Consider the following 25090-nt stretch of genomic DNA (forward strand, 5'->3'; position numbering starts at 1 on the left):
AACTCCTGGTGGTGAAAATAATATGATCAAGTGTAGTTTGTGTGATTTTTCATTCAATGGATCTTACACTTGAGTAAGAGCTCATTTGTTAAGAATTACAAGGGGAGGAGTTAGAATTTGTGCGAATGTGACCCCGTCAAAACTGGTTGAGTTCAAGAAATTAGACAATGAAGCATCATTGAAAATAGAATATTCAAAAAAGAAGAATGTTCCTTTGCCACCTGTATCTGATGAAGGAAAGCAGACCAACAACAATGATCTTAACCCAAAACTGAAAGGTTCTTTACAAGCTGCTTTCAATATTCAAGCGAGGGATACTCTTGATTGTGAAGTTGCGAGGATGTTTTATTCTTCAGGACTACCATTTCATTTAGCAAGAAGTCCTTATTATAGGAGTGCCTTTTCTTTTGCAGCTAATACTTCTAATCTTAGTGGGTATGTACCGCCAACATATAATAAACTGAGAGGTCCTTTACTTTCATAGGAAAGAAGACACGTAGAAAACCTTCTGCAACCTATAAGAAACTCATGGAATCAGAAAGGTGTAACCATTGTTACTGATGGGTGGAGTGATCCTCAAAGAAGACCACTTATAAATTTTATGGCTATCACTGAGAGTGGACCAATGTTTTTGAAGTCAGTAGATGGGTCTGGTGAAATAAAGGACAAAGATTTTATTGCTAAACACATGAGAGATGCAATTATGGAGGTTGGGCCAAAAAATGTGGTACAAATTATAACTGATAATGCATTTGTATGTGAGGCAGCAGGTATGCTCATAGAATTAGAATTTCCTTCAATCTATTGGACTCCTTGTGTAGTGCACACCGAATCTTGCATTGAAAAATATATGTGCAGCAAAAAATACAGAAAAAAATAGTGATACTTATCAACAATGGTCTTGGATCTTACAAATTGTTGATGATGCAACCTTTATTAAAACCTTTATTGTGGGGCACTCTATGAGATTATCAATGTTCAATAACTTCAACTCATTGAAGTTGCTTTTTGTTGCTTCAACAAGATTTGCTTCAACCATAGTCATGCTAAAATGGTTTAGAAGTTTGAAGAAAGGGCTCCAAGAGATGGTTATTAGTAATGAATGGTCTTCTTACAAAGAGGATAATGTCGATAGTGCACAATTTGTGAAAGAAACTTTGTTGAATGATAATTGGTAGATGAAGGTTGATTACATACTTGCTTTTACTACTCCTATTTATGATGTACTCAGAAAAACAGATACGGATATGGCTACTCTTCACTTAGTATATGAAATGTGGAATTCAATGATTGAAAATGTGAAAGAGGTCATATACCATCATGAAAGGAAGACAGAAGTTGAATACTCATCATTTTTCGAGGTAGTCAAGTTAATATTAATTGATCGTTGGACTAAGATTAGCACATTACTTCATTGCCTGACTCATTCTTTAAATCCAAGGTAATACAATATAGTTATATTATTTTATAATTATATTTTATTAGTACATAATATTATGTTAATTTATGTTTTTATATTTTTTATGTAGATATTATAGTCATGAATGGTTAAGTGAAGATTCACACAGAGTTGCCCCACATCTAGATAAGGAACTTACTCAGGAAAGGAAGAAATGTTTTATAAGGTACTTTGATGATGCGGATGTAAGGAGACAAGTAAATATAGAGTTTGCAAACTTTTCAGATGGAAGAGAATATTTTGCCGATGTTGACTCTTTAAGGGATAGAGGTCAAATGGATGCAAAATCATGGTGGATTGTTCATGGAGTTCATGCACCAACACTTCAGAAGATAGCTCTTAAACTACTTGGACAACCATGTTCTTCTTCTTGTTGTGAGAGGAATTGGAGTACCTACTCCTTTATACATTCTTTAAAAAGAAATAAGATGACACCTAAAAGGACAGAAGATCTAGTATTTGTCCATAGTAATCTTCGTCTTCTCTCAAGGAACTCCTCACATTACAAAGAAGATGAAACTAAATTATGGGATATTGCAAGAGATGACTTTGGATGACAATGGAATTCTCGATATTGCTAGCATATCTCTTGATGAACCAAAATTAGAAATTGTATTTTTTAATGAAGATGAATAAATGTAAAAGTTAAACATTATGGTTTACATAAATACATCTTTTTTTTATACTATTTTATTAAATGTTTTTCTTGATTTTTTTCATATAACAAAATATATTACTACATTTTAATTTATACATAGTCGTGTCCTGTTTCCTATAATTTTCAATTTAGCCGTATTTTTGTGTCCGTGTCGTATCCGTACCCGTATCCGTGTCTGGGCTTCACATTACTGTTACAAAATGGAGGAACATTTTCCTTGTTACCAAGGTCGGAAATGATAGTGGCAGTGTTAAAAACCTCCATTTGTAACAAAGTAGAGGTTGTTGTTTAGGAACAGAAAAAGAGAAGAGTTGGTGTGATTGGTTGATGGTTGGGGGTTGGGGGTTGTGGGGGTGGTGGTATATATTCATTGTTGAGTGAAACTAAAAAGAGGGAGAAAATGAACATAGATAAAAGGGAAAACTAGATATGTACATTTTTTGTATCCCATCATAACACACTTTTCTTTATTTCTATATGTTCTGATTGACTATTTAACCATCAATTGTCCTAACAAATATGCTAATCAAATCACAAATCGTCCCTCAAATCTGCTAATCAAATCCTAAAACTTTAGGATGTAACACATTCTTGGACATAACAAACGCAACAACAGTAGTAGCAACACCACCAGGCATGCCTCCACCAACCACAAAATTTCATCCGTCACGCGCAATAATTTATTGGCTAAATCATTAAAGCACACAAATTCATTGGGGCAATAACCTTAAAAAAAAAACCCTTCCTCAGATACTAATTGTGCAACACTACCCTATCCAGAATACAAATTTGTATTCTGAATTGTACAATATGGAACGTAAAATTTTATTTTGGATTTAAAAACATTTTCATATTGTATCGTCTAGCATAATGCATTATGGATTGTAATCCATAAGATAATTCTAGATTAGAAAATACCTTCCAGATTATACAATCCAAAATTCATCAGGCTATGCAATACAATTCATAAGGTTCTTTTTAAATCCAAAATTAGTTTATTGTACAATCTAAAAAGTCATTTTTTTTAAATGTATTATGAATTGTGTACTTTAAAACATATTCCTAAATCTGAAAAAACTTTCAGATCGGACAATTTGAAATAAAAAAATCTATTATGAATTGTAGAATCTAGAATATAATTTTTTATTTTAGATTGTATAATTTAAAATACATCAAATATAATATATTTTAGATTATATAATCTGAAAAATTTCTAAATTCTACAGTACAGAATTGAAAAAAAAAAGCTTGGATTTAGAAGAAATTTGTGAAATTTACATAATTATACTGCTGCAGAAGGAAATTATGGGGTGCGTGGAGAATTTACCAGAGTAAAATTTTGTCATGGGCCAAAACCCCAAACCAAAAACCGGGTCGCAGCTGCCTATATTTTGACGAGCTTTTATTTTTCCAACTAGAATTATATTTTTATAATTAAATAGCATTTATCAGTGACAAAACAAATTAACATTTAGAGTAAATATTAATACCAATAAAAAATAGAGTAATGTTTAATCAATTCTAATCCGACGATATGGACGAATTGGATTGACTTTATTCGTTAAACGTTGAAAATAAAATAAAAGACGTTCAATTTTTGTTGTTGTTTAATCTTTCAAGAAGCAAATTCCATATGATCCCTTAATTGGCATATCATATAAAAATTAATTTTTTTGATTGTAATGTTTTTTCGTACCTTTAAATTTTTATTTCATTTATTTTTTAAAATTTTGCTACGTGTAACTTTACATCCTTTATTTTTGGTATTTGTCAGATTTGATACATAATGTTTTTATTTTAATTTTTTTTTAATTTTGTTATGTGCAAGTTTTCATCCTTTCATGTTTTGGTATTTGTTTATTCATAATGTTCTCGAATGGAATTTGAACTAAGAGAACGATTTGAACCACTCCTTGGTGGGTCGGTTGGTTTGCACCTCACTCCTTTCTCTCAGCTGAACTCCCACGCTCTCGCTCTCCCAGTCCTCCTCCTCGCTAGCTCCGAACTCGGATGGTACCTGCGAAAGGTACTCTGATACTCAAGTCAGATTTCAGCACTCGACACTCTGTATTTAGGATTAGATGATTGCGTACCTAATCCTTTGGGATTTGTGCTAATTTATATGATTATTGTGGGTCATTTGTCGTTATTGGGCCTAATAAAAAAAGATTAACAAGCTTTGGGTCATTAATCAGTTTCGCTGTTGGTCTGGACCGGGTGTCGAGTCAAACGCTCGGTTGTGCAGATCCTACCCGTACACTTGCCCCCTAGGCTCGAGGATGCTCAATCCGAAGAGTCTTTATCTGAGGTTGTTGTGATGGTTGGGCTTCCCGAGGTAGGACGTGACGTTAGTGGCGCCAAACACGTGATGTGACACATGATGATAACTTAGGCTTTTTGGCGCCATTCGGTGTGAGCTATTGGATCAAGGAAGATCCAATCAGTTGAGATGGGAGTGGCACTCAACCTTCCTCTCTCTTCAAAGGCTATAAATAGTGGTCCCCCATCGTTCCGTCTTACTTCTCTCTTGTGTTGAACCAAGGGTGTTCAAACTTTTAAGAATCCAAATCCCTTTGAAGGATGTTGAAGGATAGGTTGTGCTTGTTGTTGCTGAGTTGTCTTAGATAGGATCTAGGGTAGATTGAGTATTGTAATCCACTCTTGATTGAATCCAAAGCATAGGCATTCTCAATCTTTTTAAAAGAAAAGTGTTTTTCAAACTAAGTGAAAAATAATCGATTGTTTTGTCGAAACAACCGATTGTTTTTTCAAAACAACCGATTGTTTTGTCGAAACAACCGATTGTTTTGTCGAAACAACCGATTGTTTTGTCGAAACAACCGATTGTTTTATACTTAGGTGTTGTTAGAAAAGGTTGAAAACTGTTTTTCAAATAGTTGAGTTGTCAAAACCAAAACAACCGATTGATTCGTGGAAACAACCGATTGTTTGTTTTAGTACCATAACAGAAAAATGGTTTGTGCTTTGATTGAGCATTAAATGATTTTCTAACTATTTACGCTCCAGTTTTTAATGCTTTGACCAATCTTTAATTGCAATGAATAGTTTGTTAAGATTTGATAACAAACAACATCTTTCAATATAAAATAGTAAAACAGATTTTGGTTTAAAAAAAAAAAAACAAGTTTTTAGATTTTGAAAGAGTTGAGATTGCTTAGAGATTGAGATTGATCAAAGAGTGTGAGATAGGATTTTCTCTTGTATTGATTTCAGATTTGTTCTATAACAAGTGTAATCCTTGTATCTGTTGAAAGAAACCTTTGTGTGTTTGCTGAGAAGTGTTGTGTGTTCTTAAGGGGATCAAAATCAACATTCTTAGTGTTGGTGTGTTGACCAAGAGAAGTGTGTGTCTTGAGGGGATCAAGGTCACTTCTTTGGTTGTGGTGTAAGTGATCTAGGTTTGATTGCTTAGTGGAATTCCTCAGTGGTTTCTGAGAAGACTGGATGTAGCTCTGGGTTTAGAGTGAACCAGTATAAATCTCTGTGTGCATTTTCTCTATCCCTTAACTCTTTAAATTCAGTGTTTATATTTGCAAACTGGTATAAACAACCGATTGTTTCTGCGAAACAACCGATTGTTTTTCTGGTCCTGTGCTTTTTGCTTTGTGTTTTGAAAAACTGATTTCTTTATCAAGATATTCTCGAAGCAATTTCATTCAAGGCTTAAAAGTTTTCGAAATCCTTCTTTAAAGCCATACATTCTAACATCTTGCTCCGAATTCCAAGACCGATACATACTGGCAAGGTGTTTTCCCTTCATCCCGAAAGCTTAGTCATGTCCTCCCTTGGCTCTTCGTCTTCTTCTTCTTCTTATTCTTCTTCTTCTTCTTCTTCTTTGTCTTCGTCTCAATCTTTCTCTTCTCCCGGTTCCTGCACGACCTAGCCTTTTTCAGTCCGGGAAATTCAAACATTTCCCCTCGCAGAGACCTGTGTAAGGGTCAATGATCCAGAGGATGCTGCCGACCGGGCAGGTCCTGCCGAAGAGTCGTCCCATTGTTCAAGATTTGAATAGGTCGATCCCAAGGTGACCGAGTTCATCATTGTTTATAGGGATTCGTCCTCAATTGGCTCCTTTATGGACAACCATAATATGTTGCAGCTGGATGCCGCTCAGGACATCTTGGTTATCGATTTTTGTCTTCCGACCGATACCATCTGCATGGGTCGGTCTACCTCTGGGGGTCCTTTCTTCTTCATTTACTCTTCTCTTTTTTATGATCTACATGTCGCATTGTCTTTCGATGATTTTACAATGGTGTCCTTCAAGCACTCAATTTTGCTCCTTCACAACTCCACCCAAACACATGGGCCTCCCTTTAAACCTTTCGCCTCAATTGTGATATATTTTGTCTCCGTCCAACTCCATCCACTTCCTCCATTATTATTCATCCGATCTGACTGGCCCCGTCAGTTGGTTGTCTCTTGTCAGCTGGTCGGGTAACAAGCTCTTCGCCCTTTTCACATCCTCTTACAAAAACTTCAAGGGGAAATTTCTCAATTTTTTTATTAAGCCCTAGAGTAGGGAGCTCTTTACTAACGAGCTCGGGCAGTCCAAATTCCCCTTGTATTGAACCAAGACCCTTACTCGCATCAAGAAATGGCCTCGTCCGATTGCCAGTGTCGAGGAGCGGGAGGTCTATGCCTTATTCGATAGCTTCCTGAGAAGGCTTCCTACCCGAAAGCTCTTATCTGTATATTAGTCATCCAAGCGGTGGAGTAATTTTCAGGGTATGCTTATTTACTTTGTTGCTTCATTTCTCGATCGTCATATTATGTTAACTGATGAGTCTTTTTTGTTGCAAATATCATGACAAAAGAAGCTCCTCAGGCGGTTGATGTGCTCACTGCTTTTCATAATAAGTTGGTCGGTATGGCTAGAGGAAGCTTAGAGAAGGTTGCAGCCGGCAACCCCTCCACTGTCGAGGTCCCGAAAGAGAAGAAGAGGAAGAGGAGGGACATTGCAACCACCACCCTATCCCTGTCCATGACGACCCCCTCATCCTTTTCCAATTCGGGTTAAGGCCCCCTCGTCGACTAAGGCTTCTCCAACCGAAGTTGCTGCTGTCGGCCACCCCTTGGTGCTCTTTGGGGGAGACTCCAAGTTCTCAGGGGCGTTTGGATCGGGCTGACACCAATCGAGGAGAATCTTTCATCGATTCCTGAAGAAGAACTCCTCTTGGTCGCCATCAAGTTGCACTACCAAGGAGTTGTGATGTCAAGAATGGTCGTTGATACTCGCAACTGGAAGGTTGAAGAGATATCTCAGCTGGAGCACAAGCTCTCGAAAGCCACCACCTCTTTGAAGTCATCGCTGGAAGCGGTGACAGCTTACTGTTGGGTTTAATAGTGCCAAAGTTCAAGAGGGGGGGTGAATTGACCTTTTAAAACTTCTTCGCAGAAACAGTGTTTAATCCAGTTTTACAGAAAATAAATCGATTTATGTAAAAATGAACAGATTTATTTCAGCACTGTTTTTGTTTGAAAAGCTTTTAATTCAGCAAGATTAATCACAAGATCATGCAGTGAAAATTTTCAGCAGCACACACACAAATATCAGATTTGAAAAACAGTGAAACACAAAACTGCAAGCTTCAATTTCAAGCAAGTGATTAAGGTTCAATTGGTAGCATGCTAATTAATTGAGTGATCTTTGCAAACAAGCTGTTTCAGTGGCTTTTAACAGACTATGAATGTTCTTCTTGATGTTAAGCAATTTTCCAGAAATTAAGAACACTTAATCACAGAACAGCAAGCTTTAATTTTAAGCAATTGTTTAAGGTTCAATTAATGACGTTGACAGTTTTCTTGAGCAACCTATCACGATCAATCTGTTCCAGTGGCTTTTAGCAGATTTTATATGTTCTTATCAGATTAAAACAGCTTTTTCAGAAATCAAGAACAGTATGCACTGTGCCCAGAAAGAACAGATTTATTTTCAATTGAACAGATTTATTTCTTCGCTGTTTTATCAATTATGCAGAAACGAAATTGCAGAGAGAGAGAGAGAATGAACACAAGCAATTATACTGGTTCACTCAACTTGAGCTACATCCAGTCTTCACCAACAACAGGTGGAATTCACTAACACACAGTACAATCAAGTACACTTCCCACTGTTCTTGAAACCTACAAGAACTTAGGTACTCTTGCTGAAAAAACCTATTTCAGCACTCATACACACACATCCACTCTCCAAGAACACCTATCAAGAAGAGGATTCAACCAAACTTTTGCAAGTAATAAGAAGTGAAACGACTACACCTGATTGAGGTAACAAAGATCAGCCTTAAACCAGTAGGCAAGATTGCTAGAACAGTAGCTGCACCTCACACCAAGCTTTTGGAACCAAACCAAGAACAAGCACTTTGTGATTTTTGAAATCTTTGAAGAACAAATGCTAATCCTTGAAAACACTTAACTCTCTGCTGTCAAAACTTGTTTTTTGTAAATGTATAAACTGTTTGAATCGTTATTTAACTCAGAAACAAGTTTGCATTTTATAGACAACCAGCTTATAACAGAATTTTGAAAAACAGTTAAAGCTGTTATAAAATGAACAGATTGAAACTAAAATGAACAGATTTATTTTCAAAAGCAGTTAGAGAATCTGTTAAGTGAGGAGACTTAGTCAACCATTCTGGTGCTGAGATAAAACTGAAAAACGTTTAAGCATGACATGGCACCAGAGGCAAAAAGAGTCTATTCATTTACAGATGAACAGATTTATTTTTCAAAACGAAAACAGAGGAAGTTTAACTATTTGAAACTCAGTCGTTTTGAAAAGAAGAAGACTTAGTCAAAATACCTGATGCACAAAATCCAATTTTTACAAGACTTTAGCCAAGACATCAGTGAAGAAAATGAATCTGTTTATTTGGAAAAGAACAGATTTATTTTTATGCAGTAAAACGTGTTTTTGTGTAAAACATGTGAAAAACAGTTTTAGAAAACTTATGCTTGTTCTTATCACATGGCCAGTGATTATGAGGTGAGTTACCCAGCAAAAAGCTACTCTTAGACAACCTCTAAGCACTAACTAAGACACACTTAAAGCAAAGCACAAATACATGGAAAGTACATACAAGTCTTCATCAAACACTACATATAAGTCTTCATCAAACATAATCTTGAAGGGGCAGCAACCATCTTCAACACTTACGAGTAATGTTGGGTAGGTCGGGATGAGGCCAAGCTTGAGTTGAGTAATGCGGGGTGCGTTAAGGCTATGGCTCGAAAGGAGGCCGAGAGGAAGAAAGTGTCAAACTGGAGAAGGCCATGGAGGCGCTAAGGGTGGAGAACTCAACCTTAGAAGCCAAAAAGGCTTTTGTGGAGGACGAGCTCTACACTGAGCAAGGGAACATCATCTTGATGTTGGGCGAGACCTTCAACCAGGCTGTTCGACAGGACCACTTGTTGTATAAGGGTCCACCTACAAATGGTGCCATTGACGTCGACAAAGATGTTTATGAGGGTCGGATGGTGAACTTTCTTGAGTTAGCCGAGGTCCGGGCATCGCCGTCGAGGACTGCTAATGAAGATGTTGAAGAAGAAGACCACTAGGTTTAGTCTTTAATGCTTTTTTTCCTCGGGGTTGGGATGTGGCCACGGGTGTGGTCTCCTCATCTTCTTTGATGAATGTCTCGGTCGTTAATCCTCATTCCTGTTTTACATAATGCACAAGTTATTATAATTAACCTTTTAACTGTTAATCGGTCAGAACACCCGTAAATAAGATTTATCTTGCTTAAGTAGTTGAATGTTGGGCAATATGACAAATCGGGGTGAGCGTTGTTGATCACACTGAGTCTTTTGGTGTCAGGAGGGAATATTGTTAAGGTATCATCCTTGGCTGAACCGAGTCTTTAGGTGTCGGAAGGGAATATCAGTTAAGGTATCATCCTTGGCCGAATCGAGTCTTTAGGTGTCGGGAGGGAATATCGGTTAAGGTATCATCCTTGGTCGAACCGAGTCTTTAGGTGTAGGGAGGGAATACCGGTTAAGGTATCATCCTTGGTCGAACTGAGTCTTTAGATGTCAGGAGCGAATACCAGTTAAGGTACCATCCTTGGCCGATTCGAGTCTTTAGGTTTCGGGAGGGAATACTGGTTAATGTATCATCCTTGGTCGAATCGAGTCTTTAGGTGTCGGGAGGAAATACCAGTTAAGGTATCATCTTAATTAAAACCTTCATAAATACTAATAATTCAACAATTTATACACAAATTTATAAATTTATAATAAAAGAAAAGTTCATTCATTCTTAAATCAAAATTGAAATGTCATTTCAAAGTATACCAAACTTATATATTAAATTGTTACAGATATGGGAATACACAACTAGAAATTGGGGAGGGGTATAAGTCCATCCAGGGTGGAAAATATGTTCTTTGCGCTTTGCGGGAAGCCTTCCAATTTGCGAGAGCTAATTCAGAAAAACCATTAAATATGTTCATTATCTTTGTCCTAATGGAAAGTGAAACCATCTTTCACTATTTTTGGTGCATTTCAGTCCTCAAGAACAAACTTGCAAATGGCTATGATTATAATTTTGACTGTCTTGAATATGTAGACAAAGAAGTTCCTCCTAATCAGCAGCCACTCCTTGTACCAACATGCTTTAAAAAGATCCATTATGGGAACACATAGGTTTTGCGGTATACAAGAGCTGTTCTATATGCAGTTGACTTATCAAATAGAACATATAACTCACTCTCAAGCCTCATTCCAACACGGAACTGCTGGAACTTGTTTGGAAACTGTCACTGTAACATAACAGTATGACTTGTGTTTGTCTGCCCAGTATTACTCCTGGTCCTTCCTCGAGGTAACCTGTTCAAAATTTCCAATTAACATTGTAATTATAGTTCCCCTCACACTATTGTTTTCAATTAGGAAAAACCTATTGTAGAAATTAAGTGAAAATAAATAGAGTTTTTACTCAATCATTCATATAAAGTTTAACTTCATGATTTCTGATTGATTGCACGTAGAAATTAAACTCAATAATACTAATTACCTTAAATGAGGTTTTGTTTTTCAGTTAACACATCATAAAAAAAATGTTCCTAGATTGGAATGTGGTCGTAAGTTATGTGCACAAGTTATCACTATGCAAAAAAAAACTTTTTATGACGGTTCTACAGGACTTTTTATGACAGTTCTGATGGCGACATAGAATCAGGAGTCATAAAAACTCTGCACTTTCTATGTTGGTTGAAAAAATGACATAGTAAGTTGACTTACTATGACTGTTGTCTGTGAATCGTCATAAAATGTACAAAATACCTGTCATAATATGTTTATCCAAAACTTTCTATGACTGGTATTTCTAGAACCGTCATAGAAAATACGACGTACTATGACAAATATTCAAAAACCCGTCATAGTAAGTGGTTTTCTATGACAAATATTCAAACACCCGTCATAATAAATAAGTTTTTTTTATGTCATCTATTGCAATAACCATCATAATAAATTTGTTTTTTTTAGAAAAACAAATGCTTTATAAATTTTTCAGCATTCATTAATAACAATGATTTACATATAAATTTCAGACAAACTCATTCATTAATCAATTTTCTTCCATTCATTATTAACAATCACCTACATATCAATTTACATAAAAACTCATTCATTGATACATTTTCCCCATTCATTAATAACAATCACTTGCATATTAATATTATCCAAACAAACCCTTTCATAGATTAATTTTCTTTCATTCATTAATAACAATCACCTGCATATCAATGTTATTCAGACAATTGCATATAATTTACAGACAAATCCATTCATTGATCAAATTTTCCCCATTCATTAATAACAATCACCTGCATATCAATGTTATCCAGACAATTGCATATAATATACAGACAAATCCATTCATTGATCAAAATTTTCCCCATTCATTAATAACAATCACCTACATATCAATGTTATCCAAACAATTGCATATAATTTACAGACAAATTCATTCATTGATCAAATTTTCCCCATTCATTAATAACAGTCACCTGCATATCAATGTTTCCAGACAATTGCATACAATTTCCAGACAAATCCATTCATTGATCAAATTTTCCCCATTCATTAATAACAATCACCTGCATATCAATGTTTCCAGACAATTGCATACAATTTTCAGAAAAACTTAATAATTGATCACTTTTACTCTATTCATTGATAACAATCACCTGCATATCAATAATATCCAGACAATTGTATACAATTTACAGACAAACTCATTCATTGATTAAAAAACTAACAAAATTTACATCTTATCATAAACACTTAAAAAGAATGAAGCCCAATGCATTTTAATGTCTTCTATATCTTATCCTTGAATTGGGATGGATCGTTGAATAAATACAAAAATAATTGACTTAATCAATAAAAAGTGAAATTCACAACTAAATAATTAAGGTATTTGAGTAAATTTTCTATTACCTCTTTCCATGAATCAGTAATGTTTGTAGATATGATTGTGTGCATGTGCTTCATTACATAATATCTACACTCATAGCTTCCCGATTGATGTGAACACTGCAAATTAAAACATAATTATAAAATATTTATATCATAATTAAATAGTGGTGGGACAAATAAATTACATTGGGTGCAATTAATTGTATCTTCTTCCTAGCTACATGTGGAAGTCCTTGTAATCTCCAATGAGCCTCTAAAGCCCTATAGAAAGGTAGACATTCGTTAATTCATATTAATCATTAAGGTAGGAAATATAATACAATAGAAAACTTACGCGTCTAGTAAATGTTTGATGGCCAAAGTGTTTGTTTTCTTATGCAATGAACACAAGATAACCACGAGAAAATGACGAGGAATAATGACCAACAACTGCCAATGACCCCTACAAGTTATAATAATATTAATAATAAATAAGTTCCAAATTAATTAATTGTAATTTAAAATTATATACTTACTGATGCAAGTAAGGTGCTAAATACACTTCTTTGCCTACATTTTGAAATGTCTCTATTAAGTATGTTTGCACTTCACTCGCTTTATTTCCTACATTCTGAATGACAACTGGGTCAAGAAATCCATAAATATAAGAATTCTTCTTCTCGATGCAGAAGTGATGTAAATACCTTAAACATTGAAAAAATAATGTTAGAGTAAGATATAAATATATTAAACTATTTTAAAGGTTAATGAAAGTATACTTACAACAACCAAAGTTGTAGAACCGATATAGATAGTTGATCGGTGCCAGTAACAATCTCACAAATATCCTTATGACATCTAAAAAAAGGGACGCTACTGGTCCTGCCTACAACATCAAGAGGCATATCTAATTGGACTATTTGCTTTCCAATTGTCACTACCATTGCACCAAGTTGTTGAAGAGAAGACATTTGTGATCCTTGAGGGTTGGCAACTTTTGAATTTTTAGACTTATCCTAAATTTAAATAAAATTAGTAAAAAAATATAATTCATGTGAAGATATTAAAAAGGATAAAAACTACCTTTACTACAATCGGCTTTGCCAATCTAGTTGGCCAAATGATAAAATTCCCAGGGACCTGTCCTACTATTTGAACCTCCTCAGTGGGCACAGGAACTCGAGCAGAAGAATCTCGAACATCTATAACCACCACCCGTATCATATCATCCTTAATCGTCTGGTGGTTGGATGGTCGATCCTAACTTATAGATTTTACCTAAAACCACATAAATATATGAGAATAAACAAAATATAAACCAAAAAATATAATTGGAATAAAAAATACCTAAGGCCACCAAATGTTGGGGAGGATCATCAACGTACAATTCGCAGTCAACAGGGATATCAACACCACCATCCTCTGATTCTTCAACAGTATGACAACTTCCCTTTGTGCTGACAAGATTAGGGGAAACCTTTGGAGGTGAAGGGGCAGTAGGATGTTGAATGGACACTCCCATGGATACTAACTCTGCTCGCATTTCCGACAACAATTCATCCCTCAATGTGGGGAATAAGTCCTTCTTAAACTCATCTTTGAGAAGTTTCTTGTCGACCTCACTAAGTTGTGATAAAGTAACATGTCGAGCTGGAGTACCAAAAAATTGTCTAATGCCTATCCCTCGTCCAGTTCCACGAACACGTCCTGGATGCTCTAGACGACCAATGGCAACTGCTAATATGTCTTCACGTCCTTGTGTAGCGAATGTTCCTTAAGATCTTTGCTCCACCAAGTCATCCTACAAAAAAAAAACATTTTAATGTAGATTTCAACACTACAAAACAAACATTTTAATTTATGTCATGAGTTACTTACAATCCACTCAGCTATGATCCACGTTTCTTCAGATGTGTAATCTCCTGATAATTTTTTGCGAGCTCTCTTCCACTTTTCGTGGCGGAGAGGTGGGGGTATCAAACTCAAACTTGACTCATCAGTGGGAGCTGAGGAACAAAGCAAGGCTAGTTGCCAAAGGCTACAATCAAGAGGAGAACATAGATTATGGTGAAACCTTTGCCCCTGTTGCAAGGTTGGAGGTTGTGAGGCTGTTGTTGGCTTTTGCTTGTATGAGTGGTTTCAAACTCTTTTAAATGGATGTCAAGAGTGCCTTCTTGAATGGCTACATCAATGAGGAAGTGTATGTGGATCAACCACCGGGCTTTGAAGATCATCAACATCCCAACTATGTCTTCAAGTTGAAGAAAGCTTTGTGTGGACTGAAGCAAGCTCCAAGGCAGTGGTATGAGAGGCTTAGCAACTTTCTGCTATCTCATGGTTATGAAAGGGGAATGGTAGACAAGACTCTCTTCATCAAAAAGTCAAATTCAGAAATAATTCTTGTGCAAATCTATGTTGATGACATCATCTTTGGTGCTACACAAGATAGTTTGTGTGCAATGAAAGGTGAGTTTGAAATTTCTATGATGGGAGAACTGTCTTTCTTTCTTGGATTGTAGGTTAACCAAACAAAGGATAGGATCTTTCTATGTCAATCAAAGTATTGCAAGGAGATTCTTAAGAAATTTGAAATGGAGAATTGCAAAGAAGCAAGCACTTCAATGCCATCAAGATGCTACATGGATGCTGATGCTGCTGGAAAGGGTGTAGATCAAACCAAATACAGAGGATTGATTGACTCTTTGCTATTTCTAACAGCTAGTAGGCCGGACATCATGTTTGCGGTGTGTCTTTGTGCAAGATATCAAGCAAATCCTAAAGAGTCACACTTCAAAGCTGCAAAAAGAATTCTGAAATATCTCAAAGGAACATCAATTGTTGGGTTATGGTATCCTTCTCACTCTCTAATTCATTTAATTGGTTATTTAGATTCTGACTTTGCAGGTTGCAAGCTAGATAGGAAGAGCAAAAGTGGTGCTTGTCACCTTCTTGGCTCAAGCCTAATCTCATGGCATAGCAAGAAGCAAGCATGTGTTGCTCTCTCTACTACTGAGGTTGAGTATATAGCTTCTGGGAGCTGTTGTGCACAGATTTTGTGGCTCAAACAACAACTAGCAGACTTTGGATTACAAATCAGCAAAGTCCCTTTGATGTGTGATAACACAAGTGCCATCAATCTTACCAAAAATCAGATTCAGCACTCAAGGACCAAACATATTGAGATAAGGCATCATTTCATCAGGGATCATGTAAGCAATGGGAACTGTGAAGTGAAGTTTGTGGAAACCAAACTGCAGTTAGTTGATATCTTCACTAAACCACTACCAAAAGAGAGGTTCTTCTTTCTAAGAAATGAGTTAGGTATCCTTGATCTAAATATTCTCTTTTAAATATATTTTGATACATGTTAAAGTCTATTTGTGAAGACAAATAGGGGGAGAATTAATTGGTTCTTGTGTATCCTTATCTGAAACTGGTAAAATCTATTAAAATCTCTAATATAAAACTGTTTTCTGCTGTTGCTGATAGAAACAACTGATTGTTTCGAGTAAACAACCAATTGTTTATCAAGAAATATGCTTTCAATGTGTGAAAATCTAACCTGCTGATGTAAGAAGCATTGGACTGTATATATGTTATTCTTGCAGGTACTGCTTCAGATTCAATCAGATCAAACACAAGCACCAGGGATTTGTCTTCATCAAATAGGGGGAGATTGTTGAACCAAGTGGTGTTCAAGCTTTGAAGAATCCAAACCCTTTGAAGGATGATGAAGGCTGGTTGTGCTTGTTGTTGATGTGTTGTCCTTTTAGATAGGATCTGGGGTAGATTTAATATGTAATCCACTCTTGATTGAATCCAAAGCCTAATTTTAAAAGAAATTTGTTTTTCAAACTAAGTGAAAAACAACCTGTTGTTTTGTCGAAACAACCGATTGTTTTATACTTAGGTGTTTTAAGAAAAGGTTGAAAATTGTTTTTCAAATGGTTGAGCTGTCAAAACCAAAACAACTGATTGATTCGAGGAAACAACCGATTGTTTGTTTTGGTACCATAACAGAAAAATGGTTTGTGCTTTGACTGAGCATTAAATGTTTTTCTAACTGTTTACGCTCTAGTTTTTAATGTTTTGACTAATCTTTAAAGGCAATTAATAGTTTGTTAAGATTTGATAACTAACAACAACGTTTATTATATACAGAAAAATAGATTTGAGTTTTTCACTGATTTTGCTTAAGAGAAAAAGTTGAAATTGCTTAGAGACTGAGATTGATCAAAGAGTGTGAGCTAGGATTTTCTACTTGTATTGATTTCAGATTTGTTCTGTAACAAGTGTAATCCTTGTATCTGTTGAAAGAAACCTTGTGTGTTTGCTGAGAAGTGTTGTGTGTTCTTGAGGGGATCAAGATCAGCATTCTTAGTGTTGGTGTGTTGACCAAGAGAAGTGTGTGTCTTGAGGGGATCAAGGTCACTTCTTTGGTTGTGGTATAAGTGATCTAGGTTTGATTGCTTAGTGGAATTCCTTAGTGGTTTCTGAGAAGACTGGATGTAGCTCTGGGTTTAGAGTGAACAAGTATAAATCTCTGTGTGCATTTTCTCTATCCCTTAACTCCTTAAATTCAGTTTTTATATTTGTAAACTGGTATAAACAACCGATTGTTTCTGCGAAACAACCGATTGTTTTTCTAGTGTTGTGCTTTTTACTTTGTGTTTTGAAAAAACTGATTTCTTAATCAAGATATTCTCAAAGTAATTTCATTCAAGGCTAAAAGGTTTTCGAAAACCCTCTTTAAACCATTCACCCCCCCTCTAGTTTAAAGCCATACATTCTAACACCTATTACTTATCTAAATTCAGGGATTAAGAAAGAGCAAATTTGACTACTCAATTATGAACAAGAAATGGAATTTCGTTGGAGAATTGTTTAGTATGAAAACAGATAGAGATAATAGCAACATGGGATGTCATCCTCAACTTTGTTGTTGGTTTGTTGAAATGGGGGCAGGACCATGCATATAAGTGTTCTCCAACCATAATTTGTGATATGATTCCACTAGCCAAATAGAGATGATTCTTTGACATTCTATGGAATCAACTTGAGTTGGAGATAGCTTAGGCACTTTTAATAGAATTGGATCAATGTTCTATGTTTCAAGAACTCACCAAAACTTGCACCAAACACCAAACTCATATGGAAGATCCATCTATTGCCAATTGAACCGATTAATTTGTGTATAAAAGAAAAAGGACCGAATAGAAAGCTACAAAACTGAAATTGAACCGAACAAAATACAAGAAATGAAGAATAATCAAATAGAAACAGCCAAGGAGAAGATAAACCGAAGCAAATTCAGAAACAAGCTGAAATACCGAATGAAAATGCTAGAAAAGTAAACTGAGACATGTTTTAGCTTCAAATGAACTAGGAGATGAAAGAAAGAAGAACTTATGGAGATGAAGGACTTGGTTTGGTGATCACGCCACTTGGATGGTGAAGGCTCCAAGATAAGTGAGCTAGTGTCGCCACTTGTTGAAGTTCCAAAGGCTTCCTCAAGGACATAGGATGGTAGATGAATACTTTAAAGATTTTGAAACAACTTTGACTAAAATGAATATGCATGCTAATGAAGAGTCAAAGATTAAATGGTTTGTACGTGGTTTGAAAAGAGAAATTAGAGACTTTGTAGAATTAAATGAGTATTCTTCTTTAAAGAAAATGTTTCGCAAAGCCATCAAAGTAGAATCATATCTTTTGAAAAAAACTTTCAAAAATACTCATGATGATGATTTCTACAACTCTTCTAGGAAGGATGCAAACAAAATTTCTACTCAAATTTCTCCTTCCAATTTTTCCAAACAAACCATGTTTCCAAAGAAAGTTTCTACTACAAATCCTTCTACTCCTAAGTCACCTACCAAAACTTCAAATATCAAATGTTTTAAATGTTTAGGTTTTGGGCACAGCTCTTCATTGTCCACAAAAGCAAATCTTAAAGATAAACCAAGACCTAACTCACCCACCTACCACAAGTAAAAATGAAAAATACAAAGAAGGCCAAGTTGACATAGGTCTTATACTTTCACATCTAAGGTGTTTTCCTTCCTTATCTTTTTCATTACCGAAGGTTCTTACTTCATCACCATCTTGGTTAAAAAATGTTAGGGATGATTTTTTCATACCTCCTAATGGTTGTCACCATTTAAGAGGCCTTTTTCCAAAAGATATCACCATTCCCAAACAAATTTTTCCACCTTGGTCAATTTATAGAACTTCCTTTTCTGAACTTCCTATGCTTCTAACTTCTAAGTCATGTTTGCCTTTTTATTCAACTTTTAATTGTAAAAATAAACTGACTTTGTTATATGCAGGGATTCAGAATTCGTGGACGAATTCTCTCCAACTCGAGGAGTATGATGAGAATCAAATAAAGGACGTTTTTATTAATGAAGGAAGAGGACATTCACCCTCACATTTGAAGTTCTTCCTTCTAGTCTTCTCAAAATTAAAAGAAGACATAAAATAAAGATGAGGCCCAAGCCCAAGAAGGCCAAAGCCCAAAAAGCCCAAGTCCATCCCATGAGGGGCAAGGCCAAGCATTAAATAAAAGAGCATCATTTGATTTACTCTTGTAGGAGGTGTGGATATTAAATAAAGGAGTATGAATATGTAAAATAAAGTCACATTGTCCATGTGACTTAGGAGAGTAGGTGTAGGTGTAGTTTTTAGGAGGTGTCATAGTAGAAAAAGGTCACACCTCCCATGTGACTTGTTTTTGGTGGGAATTTCAAATGAGTTTTATTTGAATTTTCCCACCTATTTTTCAGCACCCTCACACTATAAATAGAGGTGTGAGCTCTTGTAAAATTCAGAATTGAAATTGGTAATAGAGAAACTGTACTCAATTTGAGAGAGAATTGTGAGAACTTTGTCTTCTCCTTCACCTTGTCTTATCTTGTCATGCAACAACATAATTTGAAATCGAAGATTAAATAACTCACTTTAGGAGAACCCCATGGCCATGAGGGAGCAGGATATAGAAAGGATGTCACTTCTACTAGTGGAAATTGTGTGGTTTGCTTGAGAAACCTACATCTCCACTCTGAATTTTATGTAACTTTTGAGTTCCATTCTATTATCAGTTACAATAGAGTTAACTTGGTTTTCTCTACAAACTCCACAATTTAATTACATCCAATTGGTAATGGTCTTTTTAGCAAGTTAATTGTGTTTTCTTTTTTCATATAAAGCTGTTTCCAATCAGTGATTTTTCCTCTAACCCGAGCATTGCATCTGGACTATTTGATTCAACTTTATGCCAAGCTCTGCAACCATATCCTTTGTACCGACCTATCCTCGGACATCGACGTTAGGGATCAACATCAGACCTCGCCAACAGAGGGAGAGATCGGACGTTGGTGGTTTGAACAACTATATTGGGCCACGTAAGGTGGGCCCCATAATTATACTAGTTACAAGTTAAAACATCAGATATGAGAGGAAGCTCTAAGACACGAAGGATCCATGCAGGTGGTGTGTATAACACATTCAGGCGCGACACGAGTAAATAGCCCTTGGAGGCGCTAAGGCTCGATTAGGGTTAGGGTTTCCAAGGGAAGCTACATGCATGACACGTGAATACTTAGGGCACCCACACAACAGATGGCCCTAGAGATTTGGTGCACAAGTTGGTACCCAGGCGGCCATTCTATTAATCGTTGCACTCCAGTTAAGGGAAGTCTTATGTGCCAGATTACGCTAAGATTACGTAATAGTGACGCAGGGACATTCTCCAAGGAACCCTAAACATGGGTAACAGAACAGAGGTTGTACCGACCAGGTCATCGAGTGTGATGATGTGTCTAGCACGTGACTATGTGGGGCGTGCTCAGCAAAACATGTGGACAAGAGAAAGATGAATAGTTCAGAAGTGAGCATAGTCGCCGATTCGTGGAACTGGCGTTCTATAGTAAACATGGTCGGATGTCGTCGGGGTTGCGTGTCATCGACGTAGTAGATAATGGAAGATCAGGTGGTCTGACATCGCCACAAGAAGCACATCTCCGAATCTTCCAGTAAGCTTAGTTAAAGCTGCTGGAGGCTGAGAAGAGTAAGTTCAAGCGTATAAGTTCAGTAAGATGATTGTTGCGCCGGCATGGGGCGTGAAGGTCGTGTGGGTTGAAGGGAACAACTTGCCCATCAGCGAAAGGATTCCCAGAGTGGACATTCGTTGGTGGCAAGGTTTCCTCAGCTAGAACATGCATGGCGTAGCAATAAGGAGGGTGCCACTTGCGACAAGCGATGTCACAAAGATGGTGCACTTTGTTGCATCCGATACTCGCCTAGTCAGGTGGTGTTCCAGAGTGTATTACATGCTAGATTACTCCTTGAATAGGAGACTTAGCCGCGCGACTGGTTACTACACATAAATAACACTCAAGTTACCCCAGCCCAGATGACGACATGTGTAGGGTTGGATGCTACCTGTTACCCCAACCCAGATGATGACACGCGTAGGGTTGGATGTAATATATAAATGACGCTCGAGTTACCCTAGCTCAGATGATGACACGTGTAGGGTTGGGTACTACCTGCTACCCTAGCTCAGATGGTGACACGTGCAGGGTTGGATGCGAACCACGCGTCCAAAGCGTAACTGCCTGGAGAGAGACAAAACCTAACTATAAAGGTAAACTTAACAGAATTTGCAGGGGTACGTTTTCATTACGGCTCATTGTTTTGGGTTGAGTGCACTTTAGTACGGTTCTGCAGAGTATAGTTTTCTCTCATTTTTTGGGTGTTCTTGTCACTGACTTGAGCGTCGAAGCGCCACCGGCCGCAGAGGCGCCACCTTGTGTTTTTCAGGTTCTTAGAGAGGCTATCTGTGGTGTGGACTTGAAGGGCACGTGGTGCCAAGCTGGTGAGGAAGATCGTGACGAGGCAACGCTCTTGCGCTAGGTCAACTAGCAGGATCATAGGTAAACCCTAGTTTCAACCTATATAAAGGGTGCTAAGAACCCTAACAAGGTACACACTTTCTAAGACTGAAACTACTTTATACATTTATTGTTTCTTTGTCCTAATACTGACTTGAGTGTTAGAATGCAAATGGCCACTAAGGCGCCCTTTGTCTTTGCAGGTGAGAGGTTTCTTGACCAAGAAGGCACAATTCTTAGGCAAGATTGAAGGGCGAAAGCAGCTGTTGGAGTCAACTGGCGAAGCGAGTCAACCGGCAAGAACATCCTTTAACTCAAAAATCTTCAATTTTTTGCTATTTAATTTTGGCTTTTCTTGCTTAAAGGTTGTGTTGTGTGTACTATATATTCCTCTCATCCAGAAATAAGCAAAGTTAAGAAACAATAAGTAAAAGTAGCTGTAAAAAAAAAATCATGTGTGAATTTGAAGAAGTCAAGAAATAAGTCCAATTAAGCAACAACGTTTGTTATGCTAAACCCACAAATATTGGAAGCCAGTTTTCCTGCAATACTGGTATAGTGGTGTGTGTTATGTTAGTCCAAGGAACATGTTCTTTTACAAAGACAAACCATATTGTTTCTTCTAAAGCTGTCTAATTCAATTATGGTTCCACCACCAATGGTTGGACAACACTGAAGTCATTGATGCTACAAAAGTCATCAATGCATGATACACATTATGTTGAAATGCTGACTCGGGTTCCAAAAACACAGCAGAGAACACTGAATTCAGAATTAAAGTATCAGCTAAACAAAACCTTAAGGGTGAAAGTGTGTCCTGCACTCCAGAACACTATAATCTAAATGAGACCTCATTTGCCGCTTACCCTCCGACGAATGTCGCTTACCCTCCAATGAAGACCTTAAACCCTCTAACAAAAAACCTAAACCCTCTGACGAATGCCGCTTACATATCAACGACTGCACCAGCAACCGCCTGATTCCAACACCGTTGCACCAGTAACTGCACGATTCCAACATTGTCGCACCATCAACCACCGATTCCAACACTGCCACGCCAGCAACCGCCCGATTCCAACATCGTCGTCATGACAAAGTCCAACTTCTCACATCGTTCTCAAACCCTACTTCCGTGCGCTCTCTCTCCCTTAAAGCCAAATTTTAACCCTCTCGAAAACCTTTCCCAAAAATTACCTCAGCAATAATTTACAACGTTACAAAATTTTCCTTGCATGATAACCATCCATGACTTACAATAATGCCCTTTGCCATGTTAAGAAAACATTTTCGTTAAAATAATGGAGCTCTCTTGGACTCAGTTACGTTTGCTGCTTCCTTATATATACCCATCTCACTTCCCTTAACCTCCACAATTCCTTCCATTCTGTTGTCCTTAACCTCCACGTGCTCCTTTGTTGTTCAAAAAAGACTCAATTAAAACCCATCTTCAGCCTCTAACTCAGACCATTGTTGCAGCATAACAAGAGTGCTTCCTTCACTTGGTGCCTCAACATAACAAACAACATCTTTGTGGACTCCATTCGGATAACAAACAGAACTGAACCCTCCACTACTTAAAGAGATTCTACCCTGCTGCTACAAAAACATCAAAACACCCTACCATGGACTCTTCTCCAACTCCCCTACCATCAATGTCTTCACTTTCCACAAACTTTTTGCCAAGAGAGTCCTTTTACAAGAGGTTAAGTTTTAGTAATCGGTTTGTTATAGTCCTCCTCTTCGTCATCCTATTCTTCATCGTACTCGTATATATTTACCTCCAATATTCCTCCTCATTCGACCCCGAATCCGGTGACATCCATGGACAAGCGGCGTTGAGGTCTCCGGTTGTGGTGACGGTGGTGGCAGAGACTGCTGGAAAATGCCCAATATGTTTGGAGGAGGTGGGAGAGGGAGAGCCCGTAAAAAAGATTGCATACTGCAAGCATATATTTCACGCGGAATGCATTGACAAGTGGTTGGAGACCAAGGTCACGTGCCCATATGCCGATACTACGAGACGAGTCCAGAGATGGAGTTGGTGACAGTGTGAGGAGGAGGAGAAGAAGATGCATAATAGGATGAAATTGTCCATTTATAATTGCTCTTGTAATATTTGAAGTATTCATAATCAAATTTTACTTTATATTATTTGTATATGGGTGAAAATCATTTGTGCTTCCTATCTATACTATTTATTTTACCACTAAAAAAAATATCTGAATAAGAATTGAATCTAGGTATAGTTATATTAGATATTTGACTTTTTAAATTGAGTACTAGATAAAAATAAATATATACATCCGTTTTTTTTATCATATTTAATTTTATCTTAAATAATTAAAATATTATTTGTTTATTTTGTACTTTAATGTTGTTTAGGGTTTAGGATTTTTTGTTTGACACTATTTTTTTTCTTTTATTTCTAATTTACAATACTTTTTAATAATAAAATATAGAAATAAAAATAAATAAAATAAAAATATATATTTAAGTATGTAGGGGCATGTGAAAATATATTAATGTAATATTAAAAATTATTAAAATTAAAAAATTATTATAATATTAAAAAAATTAAAATAAATACAATAAACAAGTATAAATAGTTACATGAGGGTGTATAAATTAAATAAGGGCATCCAAGAGTAAAATATCAGGGCAGCAGATTGGGCCATATAATTATAAATTAAATAAATCTTTATTATTTGTAATTATTATATATGTTATCAATACTATTATTAATGTTAGACACAAACTACAATGGTCATAACACTCGAACCCAAGTTCCTTCACTGACCAAAGAAGTTTTAACCATTACACCAGACTAGTTCTTTTATCATATTATAATTTTTATTATACTTATTATTATCATTAATATTATTAATGTGGGGAATGTGAAAATTTTCTTAAGTATGTAGCTTAAATATAATTTAATAAAAATTATATTAAAACTTTCAAAAATTTAATTCATTTTATTTTAAATTTATACAACAAAAAAATAAATTTAATGTATAAAAGAAATGTATATAATTTATAAAAAAAAAAACTTTCTTTAATTTATACAAAAAAATTAAATTAAATTTATAAAAAAAATAATTCATTTCATTTATACAACAAAAACTTATTTTAATTTATACAAAAAACACTTAATTTCATTTATTGAACAAAACATATTTAATTTATACAACAAAAAATAAATACACAATATTTTTAAAATTTAAATATGTATTTTTTTTACCCAATTTTATTTTTCTACATCTTTTAATTCTTTTAATTTATACAAATTAAGATGGTGTGTAGTGATGGAGGAGGTGAGTACAAGTCTAACGAGTAAAAGAGGCATTGTGAAGAACTTGGGTTGCAACATAACATAACTTGTCCCTACACACCTCAACACAACGGAGTTGTCGAGAGAAAGAATAGAACAATCATGGACATGGCGAGGAGCATGCTTAAAGCGAAAGGTATGCCAAATTATTTTTGGGTTGAGTCCGTAACATGTGTGATATATTTGATAAACAAATCACCCACTCAGAGTGTTCCTAACACAACTCCAATTGAGGCATGGAGTGGATTCAAACCCAATGTGCAACACTTGAAGGTATTTGGGTCAATTACTTATGCTCATGTTCCCAAGGCAGCAAGATCGAAGTT

The 25090-nt window shown here is 36.1% G+C and overlaps 1 protein-coding gene across 1 annotated transcript; it reads left to right on the plus strand.

Moving 5' to 3' along the window:
* The first annotated feature begins 1247 nt into the window (after window positions 1-1247).
* On the plus strand, window positions 1248-2016 carry LOC137839016 (uncharacterized). Its single transcript, XM_068648146.1, has 2 exons — window positions 1248-1441; window positions 1530-2016. Exons 1-2 carry the CDS (start codon window positions 1248-1250, stop codon window positions 2014-2016), a joined length of 681 nt encoding a protein of 226 aa, XP_068504247.1.
* The last annotated feature ends 23074 nt before the right edge of the window (window positions 2017-25090 follow it).

This window comes from Phaseolus vulgaris, chromosome 11, assembly GCF_000499845.2.
Source record: "Phaseolus vulgaris cultivar G19833 chromosome 11, P. vulgaris v2.0, whole genome shotgun sequence".
Classification (NCBI taxonomy): Eukaryota; Viridiplantae; Streptophyta; class Magnoliopsida; order Fabales; family Fabaceae; genus Phaseolus; species Phaseolus vulgaris.

Excerpts from the sequence above, each read along its gene's own strand:
- LOC137839016 (XM_068648146.1), top strand. The coding sequence starts at position 1,248 with ATGGCTACTCTTCACTTAGTATATGAAATGTGGAATTCAATGATTGAA. Across the intron at positions 1,442-1,529 it reads ACTCATTCTTTAAATCCAAG|ATATTATAGTCATGAATGGT; the intron begins GTAATACAATAT and ends TTTTTTATGTAG.